Source organism: Panthera uncia (genome assembly GCF_023721935.1).
Source record: "Panthera uncia isolate 11264 chromosome C1 unlocalized genomic scaffold, Puncia_PCG_1.0 HiC_scaffold_3, whole genome shotgun sequence".
Classification (NCBI taxonomy): Eukaryota; Metazoa; Chordata; class Mammalia; order Carnivora; family Felidae; genus Panthera; species Panthera uncia.
The window spans coordinates 53,818,502-53,842,577 of NW_026057584.1; the positions used below are offsets into that span (position 1 = coordinate 53,818,502).

Below are 24,076 nucleotides of genomic sequence, written 5' to 3' on the forward strand. Positions count from 1 at the left end.
CCCCCCCAAATTCGTATGTTGAAAACAAATCCCCAGTGTGAAGGTATTTGGAGGTGGGCCTTGGTAGGTGATTAGTGTGCTCTTATAAAAGAGACCCCATTAGAACTCCCTTGCCCTTTCCACCATGGGAGGACACATGTAGAAGACGGTCCTTTTGTAGAACAGGAGTGGGCCTTCCATCAGGCACTGAATCCACCTGCATATTAATCTTAGACTTCTCGGCCTCCAGAAATATGAGAAATAAATTTCTGTTATTTATAAGGCACCCACTCTATGGTATTTTGTTAAATAGCAGCCTGAGCAGAACCATGAGAAATAGTTATTGTTTATAAGTTACTCAGTCTATGGTATTTTTGTTATAGCAGCCAAACAGACTAAGTTTCCTTATCAATAAAATGAAAAAGTTGGAGTAGATGCTCTCTATGGTTCTAAGTCTGTGATTTATAAATCTGTTAATTTCTGTATGATCTTGGGAAATTCTCTGTGCCTCACTTATCAGAAAAAATGGGGATACTAACAAAATAGTATGTTGTTGTGAGGATGAAATAAAATTCTTGAACATAAAAAAATGCCAGGGTGTATTAAGTTATTTGGTTGTAATGGGGTTGTGGCCATTTTAGTGTGTTGGACCAAGAAAGCCTTAGGAGGGGATGATTTGACTATGGCCTTTGGAAAATCATTGATAGTAAATCAGTAATTAGTGGAGGAGGGAAGTTTTACCTGCTAATACTAGGTGCTATTTGTTGAATGCCTACCATCCTGGAGTATATTAAACACTAACAGTAATGTTAGTTCACCTAATCCTCAGTCCTGTGAGCTCAGTGATTATGCCCCTGAAGAGAAATTAAAGGAATTGCCCAAGCCACCTAGTTAGTAAGTGGCTGCCTTGGAGTCCCACCTGGTCTCCAAGGCCATGGTCTTTATTTACTGCTGCACTAAACTGCTTTTCAGAGGGAACAGCTCTTTGAAACAGAATCCTATGGCAGGGAAATTCTTTAGTGGGGGAGGTCTTTGCTTGGGAAAGGTATCTGGTATTACTAATAGTCCTTATGAGGTATAAAAGAGGTGATTATTCTATAAATAGTTTTTATGCGCCTTAGATTACTTTGTTCCATTGATAGTGAAGTGACATTTCAGTTACTGAACAAGTTAAAGGATTTGTAGTATGTTCAGTATTGTTTTTGTAGTTTCACCTTAGAAACGTTAAACGTATCACATTTTTTTTTATATACATTGTTTTTTAAATGAGACTTTTAGCATGATGGAAAATAACTCTTCACATGTTCCACTGGCTTCTTTCTGCCTGGTAATATTATAATTCCATTTTTGAGTAGTTTTCCATTTTACAATTTTTTACCTTTTTTCCAGTGTGGTGTTTGCTATGTGCCTTATACTGACATTATATAAACAAAAAAATGTGATAGTGCCAAAATCTCAATTTGTGTTAGATTTCCCTTGTACAGAAGTTGCCTTGTGAATGTGTGGTATCCAGCATATAAATAATTGGTTACTAAAAATTAATTTGTATGCCAATTCTTTGGAATTAGGAATCTGATGATACGTAATGAACCTCTGTTCAAATCTGTTAAACTGTTTATATCTGGGATATTGGATTTTGTCTGAGATCAGCTCAATGAAAGGCATGTATGTCTTTGCCAAAGAGAGTAAGAACACTTCTGTCTACGATAAAGGCTGGGAGAGAGGAGTTTGGTGAGTACTCAGAGAAATTCTGAGGTGAAGAGGAGGGCAGGAGACGCCAATGGCAGGTGAAGAGGGGTTGGGATCTAGAAATGAGACCATGAGTTTGTGAAGTTATTAGGGTTGTGCATGCATCTTCCTCTGATGATGGAGAGAGACCTACCCAGCCAGGTGACCTCAGTAGACTTAATCATTGCCTTGGAAATGGAAGTGGCCCAGGCTTCTTGGAGCTAGTTTAAGACTGAGCCATGCAGGTAGAGAGCTCATCTGAGAGCTTTGGAAGCCTCTGAAGAGGCTCTAGCCAGGAGGTACTCTATAGCTGGAGATGCCAGAAATTACTTTCCTGGAATTCTATTCTTCTGTAATTCTCTAAAGCAATATTCCTTTTTCCTTTGCCTCCCCAGTTTTGGTGAAGCAGCCAAACTCCTGAGAATTAATATAAGGAGAAGAGGAGCCAGAGATTTGAAAAACTAATAGTGTTAAAGAATTTTTAAAGCTGGACCTTCAAAATGGAAGTTTGGAGCTGCTAAAGGTTTGGTAGAATAGCTAGAATTGTAGAGAAATATTTAAGGAGCTAATAAGTTCCTTACGTTTCTGACCTTGTAGACATCAGTGTCTGTGGCTCCTTCGAAAAATAGGCAGGGCTAGAATGGTGGTGTAGGAATAGCTATTTTTATTGTTTTTGAAAAGAGTTTTTAAGTGGTGGGCTATCATTACCATTAGCAGTAGGTTTTTGAATTTTTGAAGTTAAGTTACAGTATAGGACTTTTAATGTTCAAGCTGAACTTAATATAGAATTTTTTTCGGGGCGCCTGGGTGGCTCAGTCAGTTGGTCATCCGACTTCGGCTCAGGTCATGATTTCACGGTCCGTGAGTTCGAGCCCCGCGTCGGGCTCTGTGCTGACAGCTCAGAGCCTGGAGCCTGTTTCAGACTCTGTGTCTCCCTCTCTCTGACCCTCCCCCGTTCATGCTCTGTCTCTCTCTGTCTCAAAAATAAATAAACGTTAAAAAAAATAATTAAAAAAATTTTTTTTCTTTCCAGATAGATTATTGATATTTTCATAGCAAACTTCAAATATTTCTCTTTCTAACCTTTCTTCCTTTCTCCCTCCATTATTCCTTGAATAAACTAGGTCCTGATGCATCTGTAAAAGTGGTGTTATATGGCCATACTTTAGCTTTCAATTTTATTTAGAGGAATTGCAATTTTGTCTAAATGTGTATTTTGGTCAAAACTAACCATTATTTTATCATTTTTATTTAAACTGTACCCAAAAAGATTGTTGTTCTTCCATTTAGAACTGTCAATATTGTTGTAAAACCAGTTAATAATCATACACTGGCATCTGCCATAATGAAAAATTACATACATTTTCAGCTTGTGATCTGCTTTTGATGTATCATTGTAAAGTTGAGTAATGTTTATTTCTGCATTATATATATATATATATATATATTATACACACACACATACACACACACACACACATATGGTGAACCCAGTTAGATAGTGAGGATCTATATGTGTGCTTTCTTGTTTCCATCTCCACAATTGCTTTTATTTCGTAACAACAGAGGTATTCTGATCTGAGTTTAAGGACAGCTGTAGTATTTCTTCTGGAACTGCAGGCTAAGGAGCTTGCATTCTGATTTTGTTCATTGCCATTATGTGTCTACATGATGTAGACTTATTAGAGATGATTTAGTTAGCCTTAGGCTATCCTAATGGGTTTTCACTGGTTGTTAAAGCTCTTCGAAGAATCTAACTAAATTTTCCAAATAAACTGGTTGATTTATACTTATTGAGAGAGGAGTTCCAGTGCACCCACTCATGTCATCAATTACAATCTCTTATGAAGTGTAATTTGCCCAGTCTTGATTAAAAGGCTTGCAATTCTCTTTTCCTGATACTCAGCACATCCTCTGTTGCCCTCTACTGGCTGCCCTTTGGTAGCACCATTGATGTGCATCTAAGCACCATCACAGACCTGCCTTTCTCCAGCATCCCAATAATTTATATACCTGCTGGATCTGTGTGAGACTGTCCCAGTAGAAAGAAATTGGGAAAAGCTGCTTTGAAGGAAGAGCATGTACATGTGATCCTATGTTTGCAACACCACAAGGTGTTGACATCCAGGTACTTGTGATAATGATAGGATTCCTAGGGTGCTTTACTTTAGTGTTTGTTTCGTTATTTATACATTCATTTATTAGATACTTGTTGAATGCCAGGTCTGTCTAGCATCTAGCATTGTCTTGATCTGTTAGGTGCTTACTACCATTTTGTTAAATGAGGAATGAATGAATGAATGAATACAAAGATAAATCTCTCAGACTTGGTCTCTGCTCTGTGGGGGGCAAGATGGCAATTTATTTGGCTGCCCCAATTTTCCTCTTTTAATGCTCCCAGATTTTGAGAGAGATACTCAAAGTAGAAGATGTTTACAGATATCAGTTGAAACTTCATTTCCTTTACATATCTAGTTCTCAGAATTCATAGTCTGTAACCATAAAGGGCTCTCTCTGTTTTAGATAGAATTTATTTTGCATCTAGGAATGATGATAATTTACTTCCTTGTTTTTTACTTTTGATTAAAGGTAACTTGCAGTCATGGTTGAATATTTTCTTCATATTCACTTGTCTCTAAGGCACCTTATTTGCTATAAACTCTGACTTTCTGCTTCTTTCATATTTAATAAATTGTAACAAAATAGGTCATTTTATTTTATTTTAATGTTTATTTATTTTTGAGAGAGAGCGTGTGAGGGGCAGAGAGGGAGATAGAGGATCCGAAGCAGGCTCTGTGCTCAGAGCACAGAGCCCAACATGGGCTCGAACCCACGAACTGCGAGATCACAACCTGAGCTGAAGTCGACGCTTAACTGACTGAGCCACCTAGGCGCCCCCAAAATAGGTCATTTTAAATGACCGTATGCGATATATGACATTTTCATTAAGCATGTTTTGAATTGTTTAATTCTTCCATTTCTTAACTTCATTTAGCAAGTTTTTAAGAACGTTTTTTCCCTTGCTTTATTAATTAATTAAGGTCAGGTAAATATTCATCATTGGTTTCATTCCTTGTTTGAGAATATAATCCACTCAGATATATTTTGGTTGAATAAGCATCTTATGAAAAATACTGATCTATAACTATACGATTAGAGAACAGCCATGACTTTGTGTCATTTTACATTTTATTGTGGTGATGGTATTGGATGGTTGTATTTTGCAAGATTTTCCTTTATTTTTTTGTGTTTTGTTCACTGTTTTAACTATCTGTGAGATATATAAGATGACCAGAGATAGGCAAATTTGTTTTTTGTTATTTATGTCTGTGCTAATGACTAGCAAAATCTAAAATAACTTTTGAGGGGCTTCTGGGTGGCTCAGTTAGTTAAGCATCCAATTTTGGCTCAGGACATGATCTCATGGTTCATGGGTTCAAGCCTGACAGCTCAGAGCATGGAGCCTGTTTCAGAATCTGTATCCCTCTCTGCCCCTCCCCAGCTCGCTCTCTCTCTCTCTCTCAAAAATAAATAAACATTAAAAACATTTTTAAAATAACTTTTGAAAAACTATTTTTAATTGGAGCTAGTAGTACAGTAATCATTTTTCATTACTCTTCTCTTGTGACAGCAGTGAAAGATTGATGGAAAGGAGACTCTAGAAGGGTAAACATCACAGCTTTCATTTCTTGACTGCTTCGCATTTTATCCACCAGGTCATTTGAATTGACCTACGTACCCCAAAACTGTATTTCTCATTACTTTAAGCTACTTCATCAGTTTCAACATATTCTTAAAAAAAAGAAAAAAAAACAATTTAGTGTTTCGTCATGCTGTGGTGGTTCAGTAAAGTAATGGAAAGTTTGAATAAAGCATTCATCTCAGGAGACAGTGACAAAAAATAAGATTGCTTCTGGATATCATAGTGTGTGAAGGTACATCTAGACTGGGAACTGAGACCATCTTCCTTTTTCACTTTATATGGAGAATACAATGGTGAAAAATTTGGTACTTCTCAGTGTAAAAATCAATAACTTGGCCTGTAAACCTTGGATAACGCAGATGCTACTTTAAGGGTCAGCGGCAGCTGTCATTTCTTAGGCCTTGTGGGATCCTAGGAATTCCAGATGTTTTCTCATGGGTACTGGTTAATTGGGTTTTATTGTAGCAAGGCTGAAAACCTTAGTATTGACGGACATTTTCATTCAGAATAAATGGTAACAGATTTAAAAAAGCAGACACCATCTACAACTCTAAATTGGAGTTTTGCTTCCTGTATCAATCGAGTTTCTCCATTGACTAGTTGAGAAGGCTACTCTAGCTAACTTAAGTAGAAAGGGGATTTATTGGAAGGATATTATACAGCTCACAGAATTGATAAGGATGGTAAAGTAGGCTCAAAATAGTAAGGAGTCAAAGGCAGGTGGTTGTGCATCCGTGCCAAAAGAAAAGTCTGATTAGGAAGCCAGTTCTGTTTCTATGACTGAGTTGTACTTGTATTGGTATTACCCCTTCAGGGCTGAAATTCCTTTGTGGGAGCATCCCATTGACGTCCTAGAGCAGCAGGTCTCTTACTTCCAGCTTGCACAACTCTCTGAGATCAAAACTGTTTTTATAACAGTTCTTACATCACTTGCCATTTGCACTGATGATTGCAGAAGCAATGGTAGGCAAAAGTTGCCTTAGCATGAATCAAGATAGTAGCACGTATGTATATATGATATATCCATATATATCATATATACATACACATGTATACATTATACATATAAACTATAAATATATTGTATATATATACATGTATATTATACACATATATGTCAAAAATTTTTTAATTTGCTTTTGAGAAAGAGTGTGAGCGGGGGAGGCACAGAGAGAGAGGGAGACACAGAATCCAAAGCAGGCTCCAGGCCCTGAGCTGTTAGCACAGAGCCCAATGCAGGGCTCGAACTCACAGACCGCGAGATCATGACCTGAGCCGAAGTTGGATGCTTAATCGACTGAGTCTCCCAGGCATCCCTATATATGAAAATTTGATCAAAGATTAAACTTCAGGTACCTGGCTGGCTCACTTGATGGAGCATGCAACTCTTGATTTTGGGGTTGTGAGTTTAAGCCCCATGTTAGGTGTAGAGATTACTTAAAAATAAAATCTTAAAAAATAAAGTTTAAGTTCCTCCCTGTCTATTGCCTTGACTTAATATTAGAATGTGGTTATCAATAGTGATAGCTCTCTTCCTGGAGCAGGCCCTTTATCGAAGTTATTTTAGGCAGCTGGGGGAAGGTCAGAGTTTTTTCCTGTGTCTTCTGTTTTAGCTCAACATAATTGTGCAAGGGGCATACTTGGGGCAACTCATTCTGAACCCCGACATCATTGAGCTTTCAAATCTGGTCTCTGAAACAATGGTCACAAGAGAAGGGACCATAGATGTGAATCTGAGCTGTCTGGTTTTTGTAGGGCTGGCGAACTGATTGATCAGGTCAAGATACTGATCTGGAAACATAAAGTACTACCAGTTTCAGATTTGAAATGCATAGTGTGAGTTTTTCCATCATTTTTCCTACCAATTGTATTCAGCCGGGGCTGATGCTGAACAAAAATGAACGGGTTATAAACAAATATTCAGTAATATAACTTGTAAAGAATATATATAGTTTGACAGCATTTTTTCCGTGAAGAGAGGTACAAATAATGGTGATACTGTTTTAGTTGTATGCACAAAAGCTGTAAAATAATACACTTCTTTAATCTTGCTTAGTCATTATTTGACAAATTTTAAGGCTACATTTTTTCTTTTTTGTTAATATCTGAGGTTTTTTTTTCTTAAAGACTGCATTTTTTCCCCCACGGCAGGGCTGTGACTTGAGTTTTTAGCTCTAGCTGATAGCACAGTACCTGAAATGGGATAAGTTTATTGCAGTTATTTGCCGAATAAGTAATACACTTTCATGTGGAGTCACAAAGTATGCTTTGTGGTGACTATAGTTTATAATACTGTATTGCATATTTGAAAATTGCCAGGAGAGTAGGCCTTAAAAAGATTCTCCTGACAAGAAAAAAAAATTTTTGCAATTGTATGGTGACAGATATTAACTAGACTGTGTTGATCACTTTGCAATAAATATGAATACTGAATCATGTTGTACACCTAAACTACTACAATGCTATATGTCAGTTATCTCAATTTAAAAAGACACCTAAACCACTACAATGCTATATGTCAGTTATCTCAATTTAAAAAGAAAGAGGAGGCTATTACAAAAAAGAGTATGGCTTAACTAAATAACATGCAAATTCATGGGGTATTGTAAGTAACTGCCACAGTATTGTGATGGTGGGTGTGAGGAGGGGTGGGGCAGGAAGGATAAAATGTGATGGAGAATACTCTCTTAGACATGCAATTAAGTATAGGTGGATAATATAATTGAACCTTTAATTTTCTTGTTTTGTTTTAAAGGTCCTCACCTCAGAATCCTGTTTTAACAATATACTGGGTTGGCTAAGCCTCCAGGTGTCTGCCATGTTAAAGCTCCCTTTTAAGGGAAGCTGTCTTGTCCTTAGGCCTTGCTGTATGGATAGTCCCATTTTGTGTTTAGCCATAACCCCTGACTGTGGCCAAATGGACACTAGAAAATTAAACCAAGAACAGTAAATGTGGTAGGAACCAAACCAATTCCTCAGTAGGAAAAATCAACTGGGTTAAGCAGATTTTTTCCTGGAGAATTAAAACAATTCAGAATGTGGAGAGATGGAGACAGTTAACAGTGGGGGCAAAAATTGAAACAGTGTATTAGGAAGTGTCTTGAGGTAAACATGACCATAAGGTGTGTTACAGTGTGATATGAAGAAGCAAAAATGTGAGAAATCAGACACAGACATTTAGTAGTGGAACTGAAGTCAGATATTTGGAAGTCGTATAATAAGAGCAATAGAGAAAAGATTGAGTAGTTCATTCCTCTATTCGACGGTAATTTATACAGTTACTGCTATGTGCTAGACACTGTTGTAGCCCAAGAGTACTGCTCTGAAAAACAGTTAAGATAGTGGGGTGCCTGGCTGGCTCAGTTGGTAGAGCATGTGCCTCTTGATCTGAGGGTCCTGAGTTCTAGCCTCACGTTGGGTGTGGAACCTACTTAAAAAAAACAAAAAAGAAAAAAACAGTTAAGCCAGTGATTCTCAAATGGCTGTGATTTTACCTACCAGAGTATATTTGGCAATGTCTGGAGACATTTTGGTTGTTCGAGCTTAGAAGGGAGGATACTATTGGTATTCTAATGGGAAGAGGCCAGGGATGCTGCCAAATACAATGTACAGGACATTTCTTACAAAAAAGAAGGAATAATCTGACTCAAAATATCAGTAATGCTGAAATTGAGACACCCTGGGATAAGCCATCATAAGTATGTATTTCATAGAATAGTTATGATCTTGCAGTTGACCTTTAACTTTCTTTGTTTTCAGAAGTGAGGAAGTTTACTGGAGTAAAATGGAGGCCTCAGTAATATTACCTATTCTGAAGAAAAAGCTTGCCTTCCTTTCAGGTATGTTTTCTTCTTAAAATTGGAAGTGTTTGATGTATAAATTTGTTTAAACTTTTTTTCTTTGACAAGTTTGACAGAATTGCATTTTTCTGTGAAGGTTTTGTCTCAGAGATATTTTGAGACCTCTTTTAATCAGAATGGATAACTGTGCGAGCCACCTCTGTCACTGTTGGTACTTGGCAGGCCAGTGTTTATTCTGTAATTGATTTAAATGACCTCTACAAGGTAGATGTCATGATATCTCACTTTTTATATAAAAATAATACTGGCCAAGAATAATTGACTAGCCAGCACTGAAGTAATTGTTTTTGAAATATAGAATTAGTTGGTATGATATCCTGTATCCTAGCTTTTGTCTTCCATCTTCCATGAGATCGTTTCAGTGCACTTGGAGGAGTTAGGAAGTATCAGCTGCATCGCTTTCACTTTGCACTGTTTGAACTTGGTTGTACAGGCTTGCATTTATCTCTAGTTATTAACCCAGAAGTGTGTATCCGCTAAGAATCAAAGAGAAACTGCAAGGTGCCGTATTAGTATGAGAGCAGTAGTGTGGTACGCTGAGTATAGTGATTTTCTGGAATTACGGATCATTGAGTAAATTTGCATGCAGTTGGGAATAGGTGCTGTGGCCTGCCTGTTAAGGGTTACTTGAGTTTTTGTTTTTTTTGTTTTTTTTTATCATCATGCTTTTTCTTTTTCACTTTAGATCCTATCAGAATTGTCTTGATCTTTAGGCTATAAATGTCCTAATGTCCTTTTTAAAAAGTGTATTGTATCCCTCTGTAAATTGGCATGTTTTTCTAGTGTATGTTATAAAGGGTAAAATAAGTTCTTGAATTTCACTAGTATTGTTGTATTTCCTTTTTTTAAAAAACTTACCAGTTGACACTTATATTTTCACCATTCTTGTCTGATATTAACGGTATTACAGGAAACATTCTTATTCATTGTGTACTTTGTACAAGTTCAGCAGTATCAATTCCCGTAAGTGGAAGTATTAAGGAGAATTGGTATTTAAATTTGTGTTAAGTTTTGTCAGATTACACTCTAAGAATATTGTTTGAATTTCTGTTTCTTGTAACCGTGTATGAAAATGCCTATTTGCCTACACTGTTGCCAAAAATGGATATTATTATTCTTTCATAATTTTTATTAGTGGCATTTTTGCATTTTTATGACACTCGACTCTATGCAGCATATGACTTGGTTGGCCATATCTGCCTTGAAAGTCTTTTTCGTCTTTGCTTCTCTCTTTTTGTTTACTCTAGTGATTATTTTATTGTCCCTTAGCAAAAACTTGAGGGTGTGAGGTTAAGTGTGGTCCTGAGTGTTAGACCTGTCCTCTGAAGACATTTCCATAGTGGGTCAGAATGCTGTGGTTCAAATATGAACCTTTTTGCACATTTGGCTTAATGCAATGATAAAGCTTAGCGATTTTTGAGGAGCAAATGAAAATTTCCCTTAGGCCTTCCCTCTAGACTTCCTCTATTGATTGTTAATTATTTCAACCAATAATTTTCAAATGTTTTTAATAATAGAGAAAAACTTTTTAAACCAAAATCATTTGGGGGAGACATTTTGATACTCATGGGTATGGGTTTTTAAAAAGTAAAACCTGAACAAAACCATGAGTAGTTGAAGTCACTATTGATTATCTATTAAGTTGAACCATTTGAAATTACATTTATTCAGGTTAAACAAACTGGTTGAGTATTGTTAATTTATATGGGTAACCTAATAAAAGAAGATCATTTATGGTAGGTACGTCATGAATTGCCCTCATGGCACTCACAGGCGTTGTTTTTTTCACTTCACAGCTTTCAGTTTTTATTGGTAGATTTCTAGCGATCATATGACGTTTTTACCTTTAGTATTTGCTGGTTTTTAAGCTTCTGAAATTGTTATAAATGTCATTGGGGTCAGAGAACGGACTTCAGTGTGGAAGTCACATGGGGAACTTTTTAAAGAAGCCGTGTGTATTATTTAGATTTTTAAAAAACCTTTTTAGTGTTTTATTTATTTTTGTGAGAGAGCAAGTGAGTGAGCATGAGCAGGGGAGGGGCAGAGAGAGAGGGAAAAAACAAAATCCGAAGCAGGCTCCATGCTCTGAGCTGTCAGCACAGAGCACAACGTGGGGCTCAAACCCACGAACCGTGATATCATGACCTGAGCCAAAGTTGGACGCTTAACCGACTGAGCCACCCAGGAGCCCCAGTATTAGCTAGATTTTAATGTTGATGGAAAATTGAAGAGGACTTGCATGTACACGAAGTGGGAGTGTGTTCCGCTGCCTGGCTTTCATGCTTCTATATCCAGGTCCCATGTGCTCTTCTCAGCTGGGTGGGACTTTTCTCCTTGTGAACGCAGAATGCCTGTCTGACCTCTGTGAGTTAACTCAGACCATTCTTTGTCACAGATTACTCTAATACTCTTTTAGCTTAGCTAATAAATTCTACCCATTCTTCTTAAGTCTTTTGTATAAAGTTTTGCACCTTTATAACAGCTGTTATCATTTTCTCCATTTTCTGAGTCATTTTTTGTAATACTTTATGTATTTTATACACAGCCTACCCAATGAATTTGTATTTTATACTCTTCTTACGACATAAAACTTTTCTTCCTAGGTTGATTGGAAATTTATTTTCCTCATAATGCTTATAGTGCTAGACATGCAATAGGTGCTCGATGAATTGATTATATCAAGAAACAGACTGGAAGAAAATTGAACAAAATGATAATTGCTATGTTTAACTGAAGATTTCATGGGTGAATTTTTTTTTCTTTTTTCTCAAATTTGTATAATTTTGCTATACTACTATAAACATTTACAATATATAAGATAAACAACTATTAGATAGTATTTTTACTTCTATCATAAACACTCTTTGTTTTAGTAACATTGGGTTCAAACACTTATTTAGTGCTTTAATATCTATTACATGTTATATTTGTATCTTTTTCTTTTAATAGGAGGAAAGGACCGACGAAGTGGCCTCATTCTGACAATTCCATTATGCTTGGAACAGACAAATATGGATGAGCTGAGTGTTACCTTAGACTACCTACTCAGCATTCCAAGGTGACTCTAAAGGTGTCTTTTCTTAAATTTTGATATGTTGTCATTCATTTACTAATGATTCCTGTTACTAAGGTACGCATTGCTATCTTACCCGCTTTTATTAGTGACATTGTAATTAAAAACACTAGAATTAATCATTTCTGATACAACACCATATAAAACAATTATTGTATGCTCTTAATACACTGAATAATGTGATACAGATTTCCAAAATGTATGTACTGCAGCTTTTAAGGAATACACAGATTGAGCATCTGTATACCATGCAACTTGAGAAAACAGAATTTGGTAGAAAGTATTTTTTATTTAAACATCTATTTTACTCCATAGATATAGATCTAAATCTATGTATATATAATCTATCTATATATCTACAGATATAAATTGGTAGGTTTTAATATACTGAGGAAGGCTATTAGGAGTTTAAAAACATTTTTATTTTTAAAAATGCCAAAAATGTTTGTTTTACTTTGAAGGTCCTTGGATTTTTAATTCCTATATTTCTTGGATGAAGACAAAACAAACTTTCCTTTTTGCTTCAGCTGACCCATCACTTCAACAATAAAAACAAGCTCCCTCCCCAACTTCCTCTCCCATGTGTGATATTTGAGGGTTGAAGTCTGATTGCATGTTAGACTCACCTGGAGATTTTTTTTTTTTTTCCAAATTCTAATGCCTGGGAGATTCTAATGCTCTCCAGAGATTCCGATCAAATTGTACTTGTGAGGTCTGCTCATCAGACGTTTTTAAAAAATCCTTTAAACTTCCCAGATAATTCTAATGCGCAGTCAGATTTGTAAACCATTGCTATAAATAATGAGAATGAGAGCAGATTTTTTTGTTTGTTAAATATAGAGGTGGCAAAGGGAACAAAACTATCTTTATCTAATGCTTTTTAACGTCCAGATAGTGAATTTTAAATATTTTAGTCAGAGCAAACAGTTCTTTGTATTCTGGTTCTGTATTTTGCAACTTATTATGTAATAGGTTATTTCATTTTAAACCATCTTCTAGAGATCATGGTTAAAACTATATTTTAGAACAACTGACTTTATTTACACCTCCTTCCAATAATGGTCTATAATTTAATGATTCTCTTGCTGATTATTTTTTCCGTTTTGGGGAAATAGAGGTCTTCAAGTGAAAATTTTCATTTTTTTTACTTTCTGGAAAGGAAAATTCTCAAACTTCACAGCGTGTTAGTATTGGATAACCTTCCTAGTCCTCTGAGCTGCTGATAGCTATTTGTGTTATTCACCATTAGACAACATATTACTTCTAGGTAAATAACACTAGCTAGACATACTGCTAACAAATTTGGAAAAAGTATCCATGATTCATAGATATGTGGTCAGGGAACTTAGAGACCATCTGAACCAATTGCCTTGTTATATAGGTGAGGAAATTGAAACTCAGGTTATAGGTACTTGCCCAGGATCACACAGCTAGTTAGTAGTAGAGCTGAGACTAGAATCTACCTTTGCTGACACCGATCCAGAGCTCTTCATATTTCACATGAATAAAGTACAGTGTAGTTGTATTTTATGTGAGGTGAGGTTCTGAAGTTGGATTGTAATGACAAATTACTGATCGTCAAAATTATCCTTGAATAATGCCCAAGGAAGGATTAGAATTAGAGACATACAAACTATTTTTCCATGAACATGCAGATTTTCCTCCAGTGACACTTGAGGAACATGTCACTGAGGCTGAGTTCCAGAAGACACATTTGGCTAGTGATTAAGTTTATGATAAGAAAATGCTTGCTTATGTATGCTAGAATCATGCTCAGCCCAGTAGAATGCCCCTATTGTAAGAGGCACTGGGTAGATGAGGCCGGCTAAGGCACCAGCAGTTTGACTCACATCCTCTGTCTATTCACTCTGGATGTGCAAGCAGCAAGTACAATGGAGGACAAAAGTAGCCTACACTTTTAAAATCTCTCTCTCTCTCTTTTTCTTACATAAATATATACATAATAGTCCTGTGAATTATGAATCAGTTTCTGCATATCCACAAATACCTGCTGGCTAATAGACAAGTTATGAATTGAAGCAAAATGAAAGAACTTACTCTAGCAAGGCAAAATAAATACTTGGATACTTTATTTTTGAAAATTGTTTTGCTAAGTTTTGGCCTTCTCAAGTATTTGTGAAAACTGAATTGTTAACTTTCGGTGTTCTTGGAACAGTCTTCTATAATTTGGGTGTTTAAAAACAGAGTTGGCAGCTCTGTATCAGTACTTGACATTTCCTTAGAGAACTAGAGTGTTTTTGAGCTCTTCATTGCAAATCTGGAGATCAGTTTGTTGGGTGCAGTCTTGAAAACTGACTTTTCTCCTTCAGAATGTCTGCCATTCAAAACTGCTTTTATTTTATTTATTTTTTAAAATGTTTTTTAAAAATTTATTTTGAGAGAGCAAGAGATTGTGTGCACCCGAGTGGGGGAAGTGCAGGAGAGAGGGGGCGGAGAGAGAGAGAGCGGGGAGAGAGAGAGAGAGCGAGCGAGAGAGAGAAACCAAAGCAGGCTCCACGCTGTCAGCATGGAGCCTGATGTGGAGTTTGAACTCATGAACCATGAGATCATGATCTGAGCCAAAGGCAGATGCTTAACTGACTGAGTCACCCAGGTGCCCCTCAAAACTGCTTTTATTTATTTATTTATTAAAAAAATTTTTTTTTACGTTTATTTATTTTTGACAGAGACAGAGTGCGAGCACGAGCTGGGGAGGGGCAGAGAGAGAGGGAGACACAGAATCCGAAACAGGCTCCAGGCTCCAAGCTGTCAGCACAGAGCCCGACACAGGGCTTGAACTCACGAACCGTGAGATCATGACCTGGGCTGAAGTCGGACGCTTAACTGACTGAGCCACCCAGGCGCCCCAAAACTGCTTTTAAATTATAATCCCCCCAACATTTTATTATGAAATATTTCAAATGTACAAGAAAGTTTAAAGAATTGTAAATACCATTATGCCCATCACTTAGAAGTCTCCAACCAATATTGAACTTGATCACATGTCTATTCATTTACCCATCCCTCTTTCCATCCCAGAACTTTTTCTTTTTTTAATTTTTTAATGTCTGTTTATTTTTGAGAGAGACAGAGTGTGAGTGGGGGAGGGAGAGACAGAGAGGGAGACATAGAATTGCAGGCAGGCTCCAGGGTCCGAGCCATCACCAAAGAGCCCGATGCGGGGCTCAGACTCACAGACCGTGAGATCATGACCTGAGCCGGAGTCGGCCACTTAACCTACTGAGCCACCCAGGCGCCCCCATCCCAGAACTATTTTTAAGTTTACCCTATCAGAATGTGCTCAGCATGTATCTAGAAAGTTGTCCTTTTTAGTAGTATGTCTTAATTTTTTTGTGTGACCTGCTGTGTCTCCCAGTTTTCTGCTGTTAAAGTTTGGCCCCTCCTAAGCTGTGACTGTCTGAGGACAGCTCCAGCAGTGTGCTTGTGTGGCCTCATCCTCACAGGACATGCCCCAAAGTGGTCTCCCTTTTGCAATGAACACATTAACATTTTGAATATATTAATAGATTTTAAAAACTTATGTAAAAATGAAAAGAAACTTCAGTTTTTTATCTGTACTTCATGCTTATGTTTAATGACTAGAGACACCATATGATATATACCTATTTTATATATTTATTTAATTTTGCTTTTTTTTTTCATTTATTCCATTTAGTATTCCATATACCTGCCTGTTATTAACCAGAAATCTGAATCCTTATCTTGAGAATTCGTTTATTTTTATTTTTATTTATTTTATAAAATTTACATCCAAGTTGGCATATAGTGCAATAATGATTTCAGGAGTAGAATCCAGTGATTCATCCCCTTTATATAACACCCAGTGCTTATCCCAACAAGTGTCCTTCTTTTTTTTTTTTTAATTTTTTTTTTTTTTCAACGTTTTTTATTTATTGTTGGGACAGAGAGAGACAGAGCATGAACGGGGGAGGGGCAGAGAGAGAGAGGGAGACACAGAATCGGAAACAGGCTCCAGGCTCCGAGCCATCAGCCCAGAGCCTGATGCGGGGCTCGAACTCACGGACCGCGAGATCGTGACCTGGCTGAAGTCGGACGCTTAACCGACTGCGCCACCCAGGCACCCCCAACAAGTGTCCTTCTTAATGCCTCTTGCCTATTTAGCCCATCTCCCCACCCAAAACCCCTCCGGCAACCTTCAGTTTGTTCTCTGTATTTAAGAGTTTCTTATGTCTTGTCCCCCTCCTTGTTTTTATATTATTTTGCTTCCCTTCCCTTACGTTCATCTGTTTTGTATCTTAAATTCCTCATATGAGTGAAGTCCTATATTTGTCTTTCTCTGACTAATTTCACTTAGCATAATACCCTCTAGTTCCATCCACATAGTTGTAAATGGCAAGATTTCATTCTTTTTGGATATGTTCCTGTTTTAAACAGGTAACCCAGCACAACTGAGAATGGAAGCATTTCCTGATTCTTTTTCACATGGATTTCCCCTAAGCCTGTTTTTGTTTCAGATCCTCAATTAGAGGATGTAAATCAAATACTAAGTTTATGTCCAAGTAACTCATGTCAGTTCTACGTGGAGTTCAAGCCTAACCATTACTGCCCCATTTTCTGTAAAAGGTCAATCATAGGTTTTAGTACAGAATAATAAAGGTTTGGGCCAGCCTGAGTGTTAAATTTTAGGAGAGGTAAATCAAGTTTATCTTTTGTTTTCTTAGCTATTGCTGTATATTTTAGACATAAACAGCATGATCAGAAACTTATGTGAGTCTATAATTAAGAGATTCCTTTATGGAATTAAAGACAAGAAATAGAAATTAATCTACAAATGTTTTCATTAAAGAAGTAAGTACTGAGACTAGCACTAACCAAAAATCTCACAAATAGTTTGTCAATCTCGTTTTATTACATAATTCAAAATTTAAGATCAGAAGCATATTCACATTCAGTACAGAGAATTAAATTTGTTTCAATACTATTACGTGAAATGTGATTATAAGATAATGAGACTGCCTGCTTTTTTTTTTTTAATGTTTATTTTGCGGGAGGGAGGGGCAGAGAGAGGGAGACACAGAATTTGAAGCAGGCTCTAGGCTCCGAGCTGTCAGCACAGAGCTCGACTCAGGGCTCGAACTCACAAACTGTGAGATCGTGACCTGAGCTGAAGTTGGACGTTTAACCGACTGAGCCTCCCAGGCACCCCTAGACTACATGCTTTTTAAAATCACATGACAAATGGCAAAACACATTTCTTAACCTTGTTTTCTCATTATTAATTTTCTAAGGAGACCCTTTAGAAAGTTTTTCCTATTCACTTCTGCTGGTGTTACAGTATAGTCAAATTACAGTCTGTTTTTAGATTGTGAGGTCTTTGGGGAACCTGGCTGGCTCAGTTGGTAGAGCATCCGAGTTTTTTTTTTTCGGGGGGCGGGTGGGACCAGCTCACGTTTCATTGTGACATTTTAAAATTGGACAATTGTTTTGACATCTGCTCCCTCCTCCATATTAATCTCTTTAAAATGACAGGAAAACACCCAATCATAGGCTTAATGGGTTTCATAAGTTTATACCTTCAGTTCCTATTTGTAGCATCCAGTATTCCTTTGAAATGCCAGACAGACCCGGCAGTGGCCAGCAGTACACTTCAGACTCCGGAGTTAAAAAAAAAAAAAAAAAAAAAAAGTGTAGGTTCTCTGAGTATTCGGTGTTGTAGTGGCACTTGTCCAAAACTGGTACATCCCTACCACTGGGGAACTTTAAATGTACCACTGGATAAAAAAAGCTTTTTCCCCTTCAAGGGCAAGAAAAAATCACTCCTCAAAGCCCACCAGATCTGACGGTGAGGTCTTTTTCCTGTCCTATCTCTTCAGGCTTGTTTTTTTCAGTGGAGCAAGAGAGACCAAGATCTGACATGAGTTACAAGAAATAAGACCGAGATGGCTATAAAGCAAGTGACCAGGAGCAAATGAGATGCTTCTTTACTTCTCACATCCAATATATGTGCTTCACAGAAAAACGACCGAAAGTAACAGTCCCACAAAATACAACAGCTAGAATTACAAAATCCATTCATCCGAGGGTGGTGGGAGGCAGGCAGGGGAGTTGGGAGGGTAAATGGCATAGGGAGAAAGAAAGTATTCAAATCAGTCCAGGCACAGGGGCTGGCAAGTGCTAGAGAAGAGCTGCAGAAAAACCTGTGGTCCATTCAGACTCACTGGTGTTAAAAATCCATATACTGGTGTCAGGAAGATTCTGCCTTATACACACTAGAGACAGAAATCCCAGTTCCTCAGAGAGAAGGGAACATGCAGAGGGTCCTTGGCAGAACGGGACCTGCCTTCCCTGGTGGAGGAGTTGATAAGGAAAAGAGCTCCTACAGCCTCCTTCCAGTCCCACCCATCTCCCTCCTCTGGATGGCAGGTGACTCAGTGGCCTGCAGGGGTCTTCAGTTTGGCAGGAGACAGATGTAGTGAAGGGAATTTCTCAGCAGAGGTTGAGCTACTCAGGGAAGACTACAGGTAGTCTGTCTTGTGGAAAAGTCCGTTCCTTAAGAAAACCACCAAGAGAAGAAGCACAACTTGAGAAGGTATGCTTTGCCAGGGTTCTTTGCTTCATTGGTGCTGATTATGAACAGAGGAAAGAGAATGGAGAAGAGGCTGATAATACATGAGGATGGCACTGTTGTGAGGAAAGCCAGTGGCAAACCAAATCCAAAGTAGTACAGCCAGTTCCTTTCTGTGTTTGACAGCCAGTGGTGGATTTCAATTCCTTACTGAACCAATGATACTCAAAGCAGTATAGAGAGTAGAGGAGGGACATATGCAGAAGACTAACCTGCAGACCAACAAGGTAGATGGGAAAGGGACTCACAATCATCCCCTGGATCAGGAAAGGAGCCTGCAGCAAAAGGTTGAAGAGCATGTCAGCAATAATTTTGCTGACACTAGGGAATGGGTGAGGCTCCCTCCCTGATACAGGATCATGCTAGATCAGTTGTGTCTTTAAACCAAATGGCACTGACAACATTGCTAAGCACAAACATGGACGTAAGGAAGAATTCTAGCCATAGCCAAACATCTCCATGTAGTGATGGATCACCAGTAACTTGGGCTGTTACTGAATGTAGCACAGGAATAAACACTTGATAAAACAAGAGGAGACTTAACCAGAACACTCCACCATTCCAAGTGCAGCACTGGAAAATTCTGATGATACACGGCTCACTCTCTTGCTTCCTTTCAATACTTTGGGCTCTCCTCTGTGCCACGACACTGCTTGCCCTTCTTTAACACAGCTCCTCTCTCTTTGTTGAGTCCAAGCATCTAGCTTTGAGATGGTTCAGATTCCCCAGAATGAGCCTTTGATTCTCGTGGCAAGGTCCTGGAGAAAGGTTTTGATACTGTCAGCCATTTCTTCACCACCCGAACTACACAGAGAAACGTCTCAAAATCTTTGATCATGATGGATATGGCCGCTCTGCTGCCTGGCTCCTTGCCCACCATGGGCCGCTCAGCCCCTCCTGGCTTCTCTGGGCCCGCCACCAGCTCCCTCCCCGGCGCTTCCAGGGCTGGGGCCGCTGCACCAGCACTGGGCATGCCCAGGGCTTCACTGGGCCAAAGGGAAGTCAGGCTGGTGCCGAACTGAGCCACACCATGCTGCCCTGGGTGGAAGGGCAGAGCATGCTACTCTTGATCTCAGAGTCGTGAGTTTGAGCCCCATGCTGGGTGTGGAGCTTACTTCAAAAAGACAAAAAAAAAAAAAAAAAAAAAAAAAAAAAAGATTGTGAGGTCCTTGAATGCAGAACCCTGTTTTATTTATCTCCATATCCACAATACCAGTAAAGTGATTTGAAGACTTCATGTGTTCATTATATGCATATTGAAGAAACGAACCACACTTAGCAACAGTCATAGAAATGACCTAAAAAACATGAAGGGAAATAGAACAGCTGTGTATAGTTCTATAATTTTTTAAAGTGGTGAAATCATTATTTGAATCCCATAATTAGTTTTATAACTGCCAGTATTTTTTTTTAATTCTTAACTGTAATTGACATACAATGTTATATTGGTTTCAGGTTTATAACATCATGATTTGAAAATTCTATGCTCAGTGCTCACTATGATAAAGTTGGTCACCAAACATTGTTATTACAATACTATTCCTTATGCTGCAGTTTTCATTTCTGTGACTTACTTTATAACTGGAAGTTTGTACCTCTTAATCCCCTTCGCCTATTTTGCTCATCCCACCACACTTACCTCCTTTCTGGCAATCACCAGTTTGCTCTCTGTATTTAATAGTCTGTTTTGTTGTTGTTTTTGTTTTTCTATATATAAGTTAATCATATTTTTCTTTGATTTTTTTTTTTTTATAAAGGGGCCAGGCATTTTCATTTTGCAAAGGGGGCTTGTGTATTATTATTTTTTAATGTTTTATTTTTGAGAGAGAGAGAGTGTGTGTGAGTGGGGGAGGTGCAGAGAGAAGGGGAAGAGAGGATCCAAAGTAGGCTCTGCACTAACAGCGGAGAGCCTGATGTGGGGCTCAAGCTTACAAACTGTGAGATCATGACCTGGGCTGAGGTTGGACGCTCAACCGACTGAGCCATCCAGATGCCCTGAAATTCTTTTTTTAAATTTATTTTTTAATGTATGTTTATTTTTGAGAGCGAGAGAGACAGAGCATGAGCGGGGGAGGGGCAAAGAGAGAGAGAGACACGGAATACGAAGCAGGTTCCAGACTCTGAACTGTCAGCGCAGAGCCTGATGTGGGGCTCAAACCCATGAACCGTGTGATCATGACCTAAACCAAAGTTGGACACTTAACTGAGCCACCCAAGTGCCCCTAAAATTCTTTTTTTTTAATGTTTATTTATTTTTGTGAGAGAAGGAGGGGGGAGGGGCAGAGGGAGAGAGAGAAAGGGAGGGAGGGAGAGAGAGGGGATCTGAAGCAGGCTCTGCGCCGATAGCGGTGAGCCCGATGTGGGGCTTGAACTCATGAACTGAGATCTGAGCTGAAGTCAGATGCTTAACCGACTAAGTTGCCCAAGCGTCCCTTCTTTGTTTATTTTACTTAGCATAATAACTGTTGGTCCTTCCATGTTGTTGTAAATGGCAAGATTTCGTTCTTTATGGCTGAGTAATATTTTGTTGTATGTATACACACACACACACACACACACACACCCACCCACCCACCCACCCACCCACCACATCCTCTTTATTCATCTGTCATTGGACACTTGAGTTGTTTTCATATCTTGGCTGTTGTAAATAATTCTTCAATAAACATAGGATTCCATATCTCTTTTCAGATTAGTGTTTTTGTTTTCTTTGGGTAAGTGCCCTGTAGTCGAATTATAAGACTGTATGGTATTTCTATTTTTAAGTTTTTGAGGAACCTCTATACTGTTTTCCATACTGGTTGTACCAATTTATCTTCTTACCCTAAGAGCATAAGGGTTCTCTTCTCCACATCTTTGTCAACACTTGTTATTTTTTCTCATTTTGTTACTAGCCATTCTTACTGGTGTGAGAAATCTGGGATTGTGATACCTCCAGCTTTGTTGTTCTTTCTCAAGATTGCCTTGGCTATTCAAGGTCTTTTGTGGTTTCATACAAACTTTAAGATTATTTGTTTTAGTTCTGTGAAAAATTTTAATAAGGATTGTGTTGAATCAGTAGATTGCTTTGGGTAGTATGGACATTTTAACAATATTAATTCTTCCAAGCCATAAGCATGGTATCTTCCCATTTGTCTGTGTTGCCTTCAGTTTGTTTCATCAGTCTCTTACAGTTTTCAAAGTACAAATCTTTCATCTGCTTGGTTAAAGTTATTCCTAGGTGTTTCATTCTTTTTGGTGCAGTTGTAAATGAGATTGTTTTCTTAATTTCTCTTTCTGCTCCATTATTAATGTTAGAGATGCAACAGAATTCTGTATATTTTTGTATCCTACAATATTACAGATTTCATTTATTCTAATAGATTTTTGGTGGCATCTTTAGGGTTTTCTGTATATAGTACCATGTCATCTTAAGATAATGACAGTTTTACTTCTTCCTTACCAATTTGGGTGCCTTTAAAAAATTTTTTTTATCTGCTGAAATTAGGGCTTCTAGTACTGTGTTGAATAAAAGTGGTGAGAGTGGACATCCTTGTTCTTCATCTTAGAGGAAACACTTTCAGTTTTTTCACCATTGTGTATGATGTTAGCTGTGGGTTTTTTTCACATATGGCCTTTATTATGTTGAGGTGTGTTCCCTCTAAACCCACTTTGTTGAGAGTGTTTATCATGAACAGATGTTGTGTTTTGTCAGATGCTTTTTCTGCATCTATTGACATAATTATGTGGTTTTTATCTTTTCTCTTGTTAATGTGTATCACATTGATTGATTAGCGAGTATCAGTTCTTGCATCCCTGGAATAAATTTCACTTGATTGTGATGAATCATCCTTTTAATGTGTTATTAAGTGTGCTTTGCTAAAATTTGTTGATGATTTTTGCATCCATCTTCATCGAATATATTGGCTTGTGTTTTTCTTTTTCTGTATTATCTTTGTCTAGTTTTAGTAGCAGGGTAACATTGACCTCATATAGTGAATTTGGAAGTTTTCCTTCCTCTTCTATATTTTGGAATAGTTTGATAAGAATAGGTTATTAACTATTTTTTAAATGTTTGGTAGAATTTATCTGTGAAGCCATCTTGTCCTGGACTTTTGTTTGTTGGGAGTTTTTTGATTGCCAATTCAGTTTTGTTACTAGTAATTGGTTTGCTCACATTTTCTATTCCTTCCTGATTCAGTCTTAGAAGATTGTTTCTGGAAGTTAATCCATTTCATCTAGGTGGTTTAATTTGTCGGCATACAATTTTTTATAGCATTCTCAACAACCCTTTGTTTTTCTGTGGTGTCAGTTGTTATTTCTCCTCCTTTGTCATTTCTGATTTTATGAGTTCTCTTTTTTTGTTGATGCGTCTTGCTGAAGGTTTATCAATTTGGTTTATCTTTTCAAAGAATCAGTTCTTAGTTTCATTGACTTTTTCTAATTTTTTTTTAAGTCTCTGTTTCATTTGTTTCCATTCTCATCTTTATCATTTCTTTCCTTCTAACTTTTTTTTTTTTAAGTTTGTTTATTTAGAGAGAGAGTTAGCACACCCAGGAGCAGGGGAGAGTCAGAAAGACCAGGAGAGAGAGAATCCAAGCAGGCTGGGCGCTGACAGCGTGAAAGGAGCTCAGTCCCACAAACTGTGAGATCGTGACCAAAGCTGAAATCAACAGTTGGACACTTAACTGACTGAGCCACCCAGGCGCCCCTGTTCTTTTTTCTAATTCCTTTAGGTGCAAGATTAGTTTGTTTATTTGAGATTTTTTATGTTTCTTAAGATATGTTTATATCACTATAAACTTCCTTCTTAGAACTGCTTTTGCTATATCCCAAAGATTTTGTACTGTTGTGTTTTCAGTTTTGTCTTTATGTATTTTTTTATTTTCTCTGATTTCTTCATTGACCCATTGGTTGTTTAGTAGCATGTTTAGCTTCCATGTGTTTGTATTTTTTCTAGTTTGTTTTTTTTTTCCTTGTAATTGATTACTAGTTTCCTACTGTTGTGGTAGGATAAGATGCTTGGTTTGATTTCAGTCTTCCTATTCCTTAATTTATTGAGACTTGTTTTGTTACCTAACATGTGATGTGATCTATCCTGGAAAATGTTCCACGTGCATTTGAAAAGAATGTGTATTCTGTTGTTT

The 24,076-nt window shown here is 37.7% G+C and overlaps 1 protein-coding gene and 1 pseudogene across 4 annotated transcripts in view; one reads left to right on the forward strand and one right to left on the reverse strand.

The window, feature by feature from the left end:
* Window positions 1-24,076, forward strand: part of SESTD1 (SEC14 and spectrin domain containing 1) — a 151,372-nt gene that overhangs the window by 36,747 nt on the left and 90,549 nt on the right. For 3 of the 4 annotated variants that reach the window (XR_007454355.1, XM_049615426.1, XM_049615427.1), the window contains exons 2-3: window positions 9,170-9,249; window positions 12,220-12,328. Coding sequence is in view for 2 of the 4 variants with exons in the window: in XM_049615426.1 (XP_049471383.1) it covers window positions 9,195-9,249; window positions 12,220-12,328 (164 nt within the window). In the remaining 2 variants the exon portion in view is untranslated. Of the gene's footprint in view, window positions 1-9,169; window positions 9,250-12,219; window positions 12,341-24,076 lie in introns of those variants that run through there. The other variant, XM_049615428.1, reaches the window with a different exon arrangement.
* On the reverse strand, window positions 18,754-19,744 carry LOC125911523 (etoposide-induced protein 2.4 homolog; annotated as a pseudogene).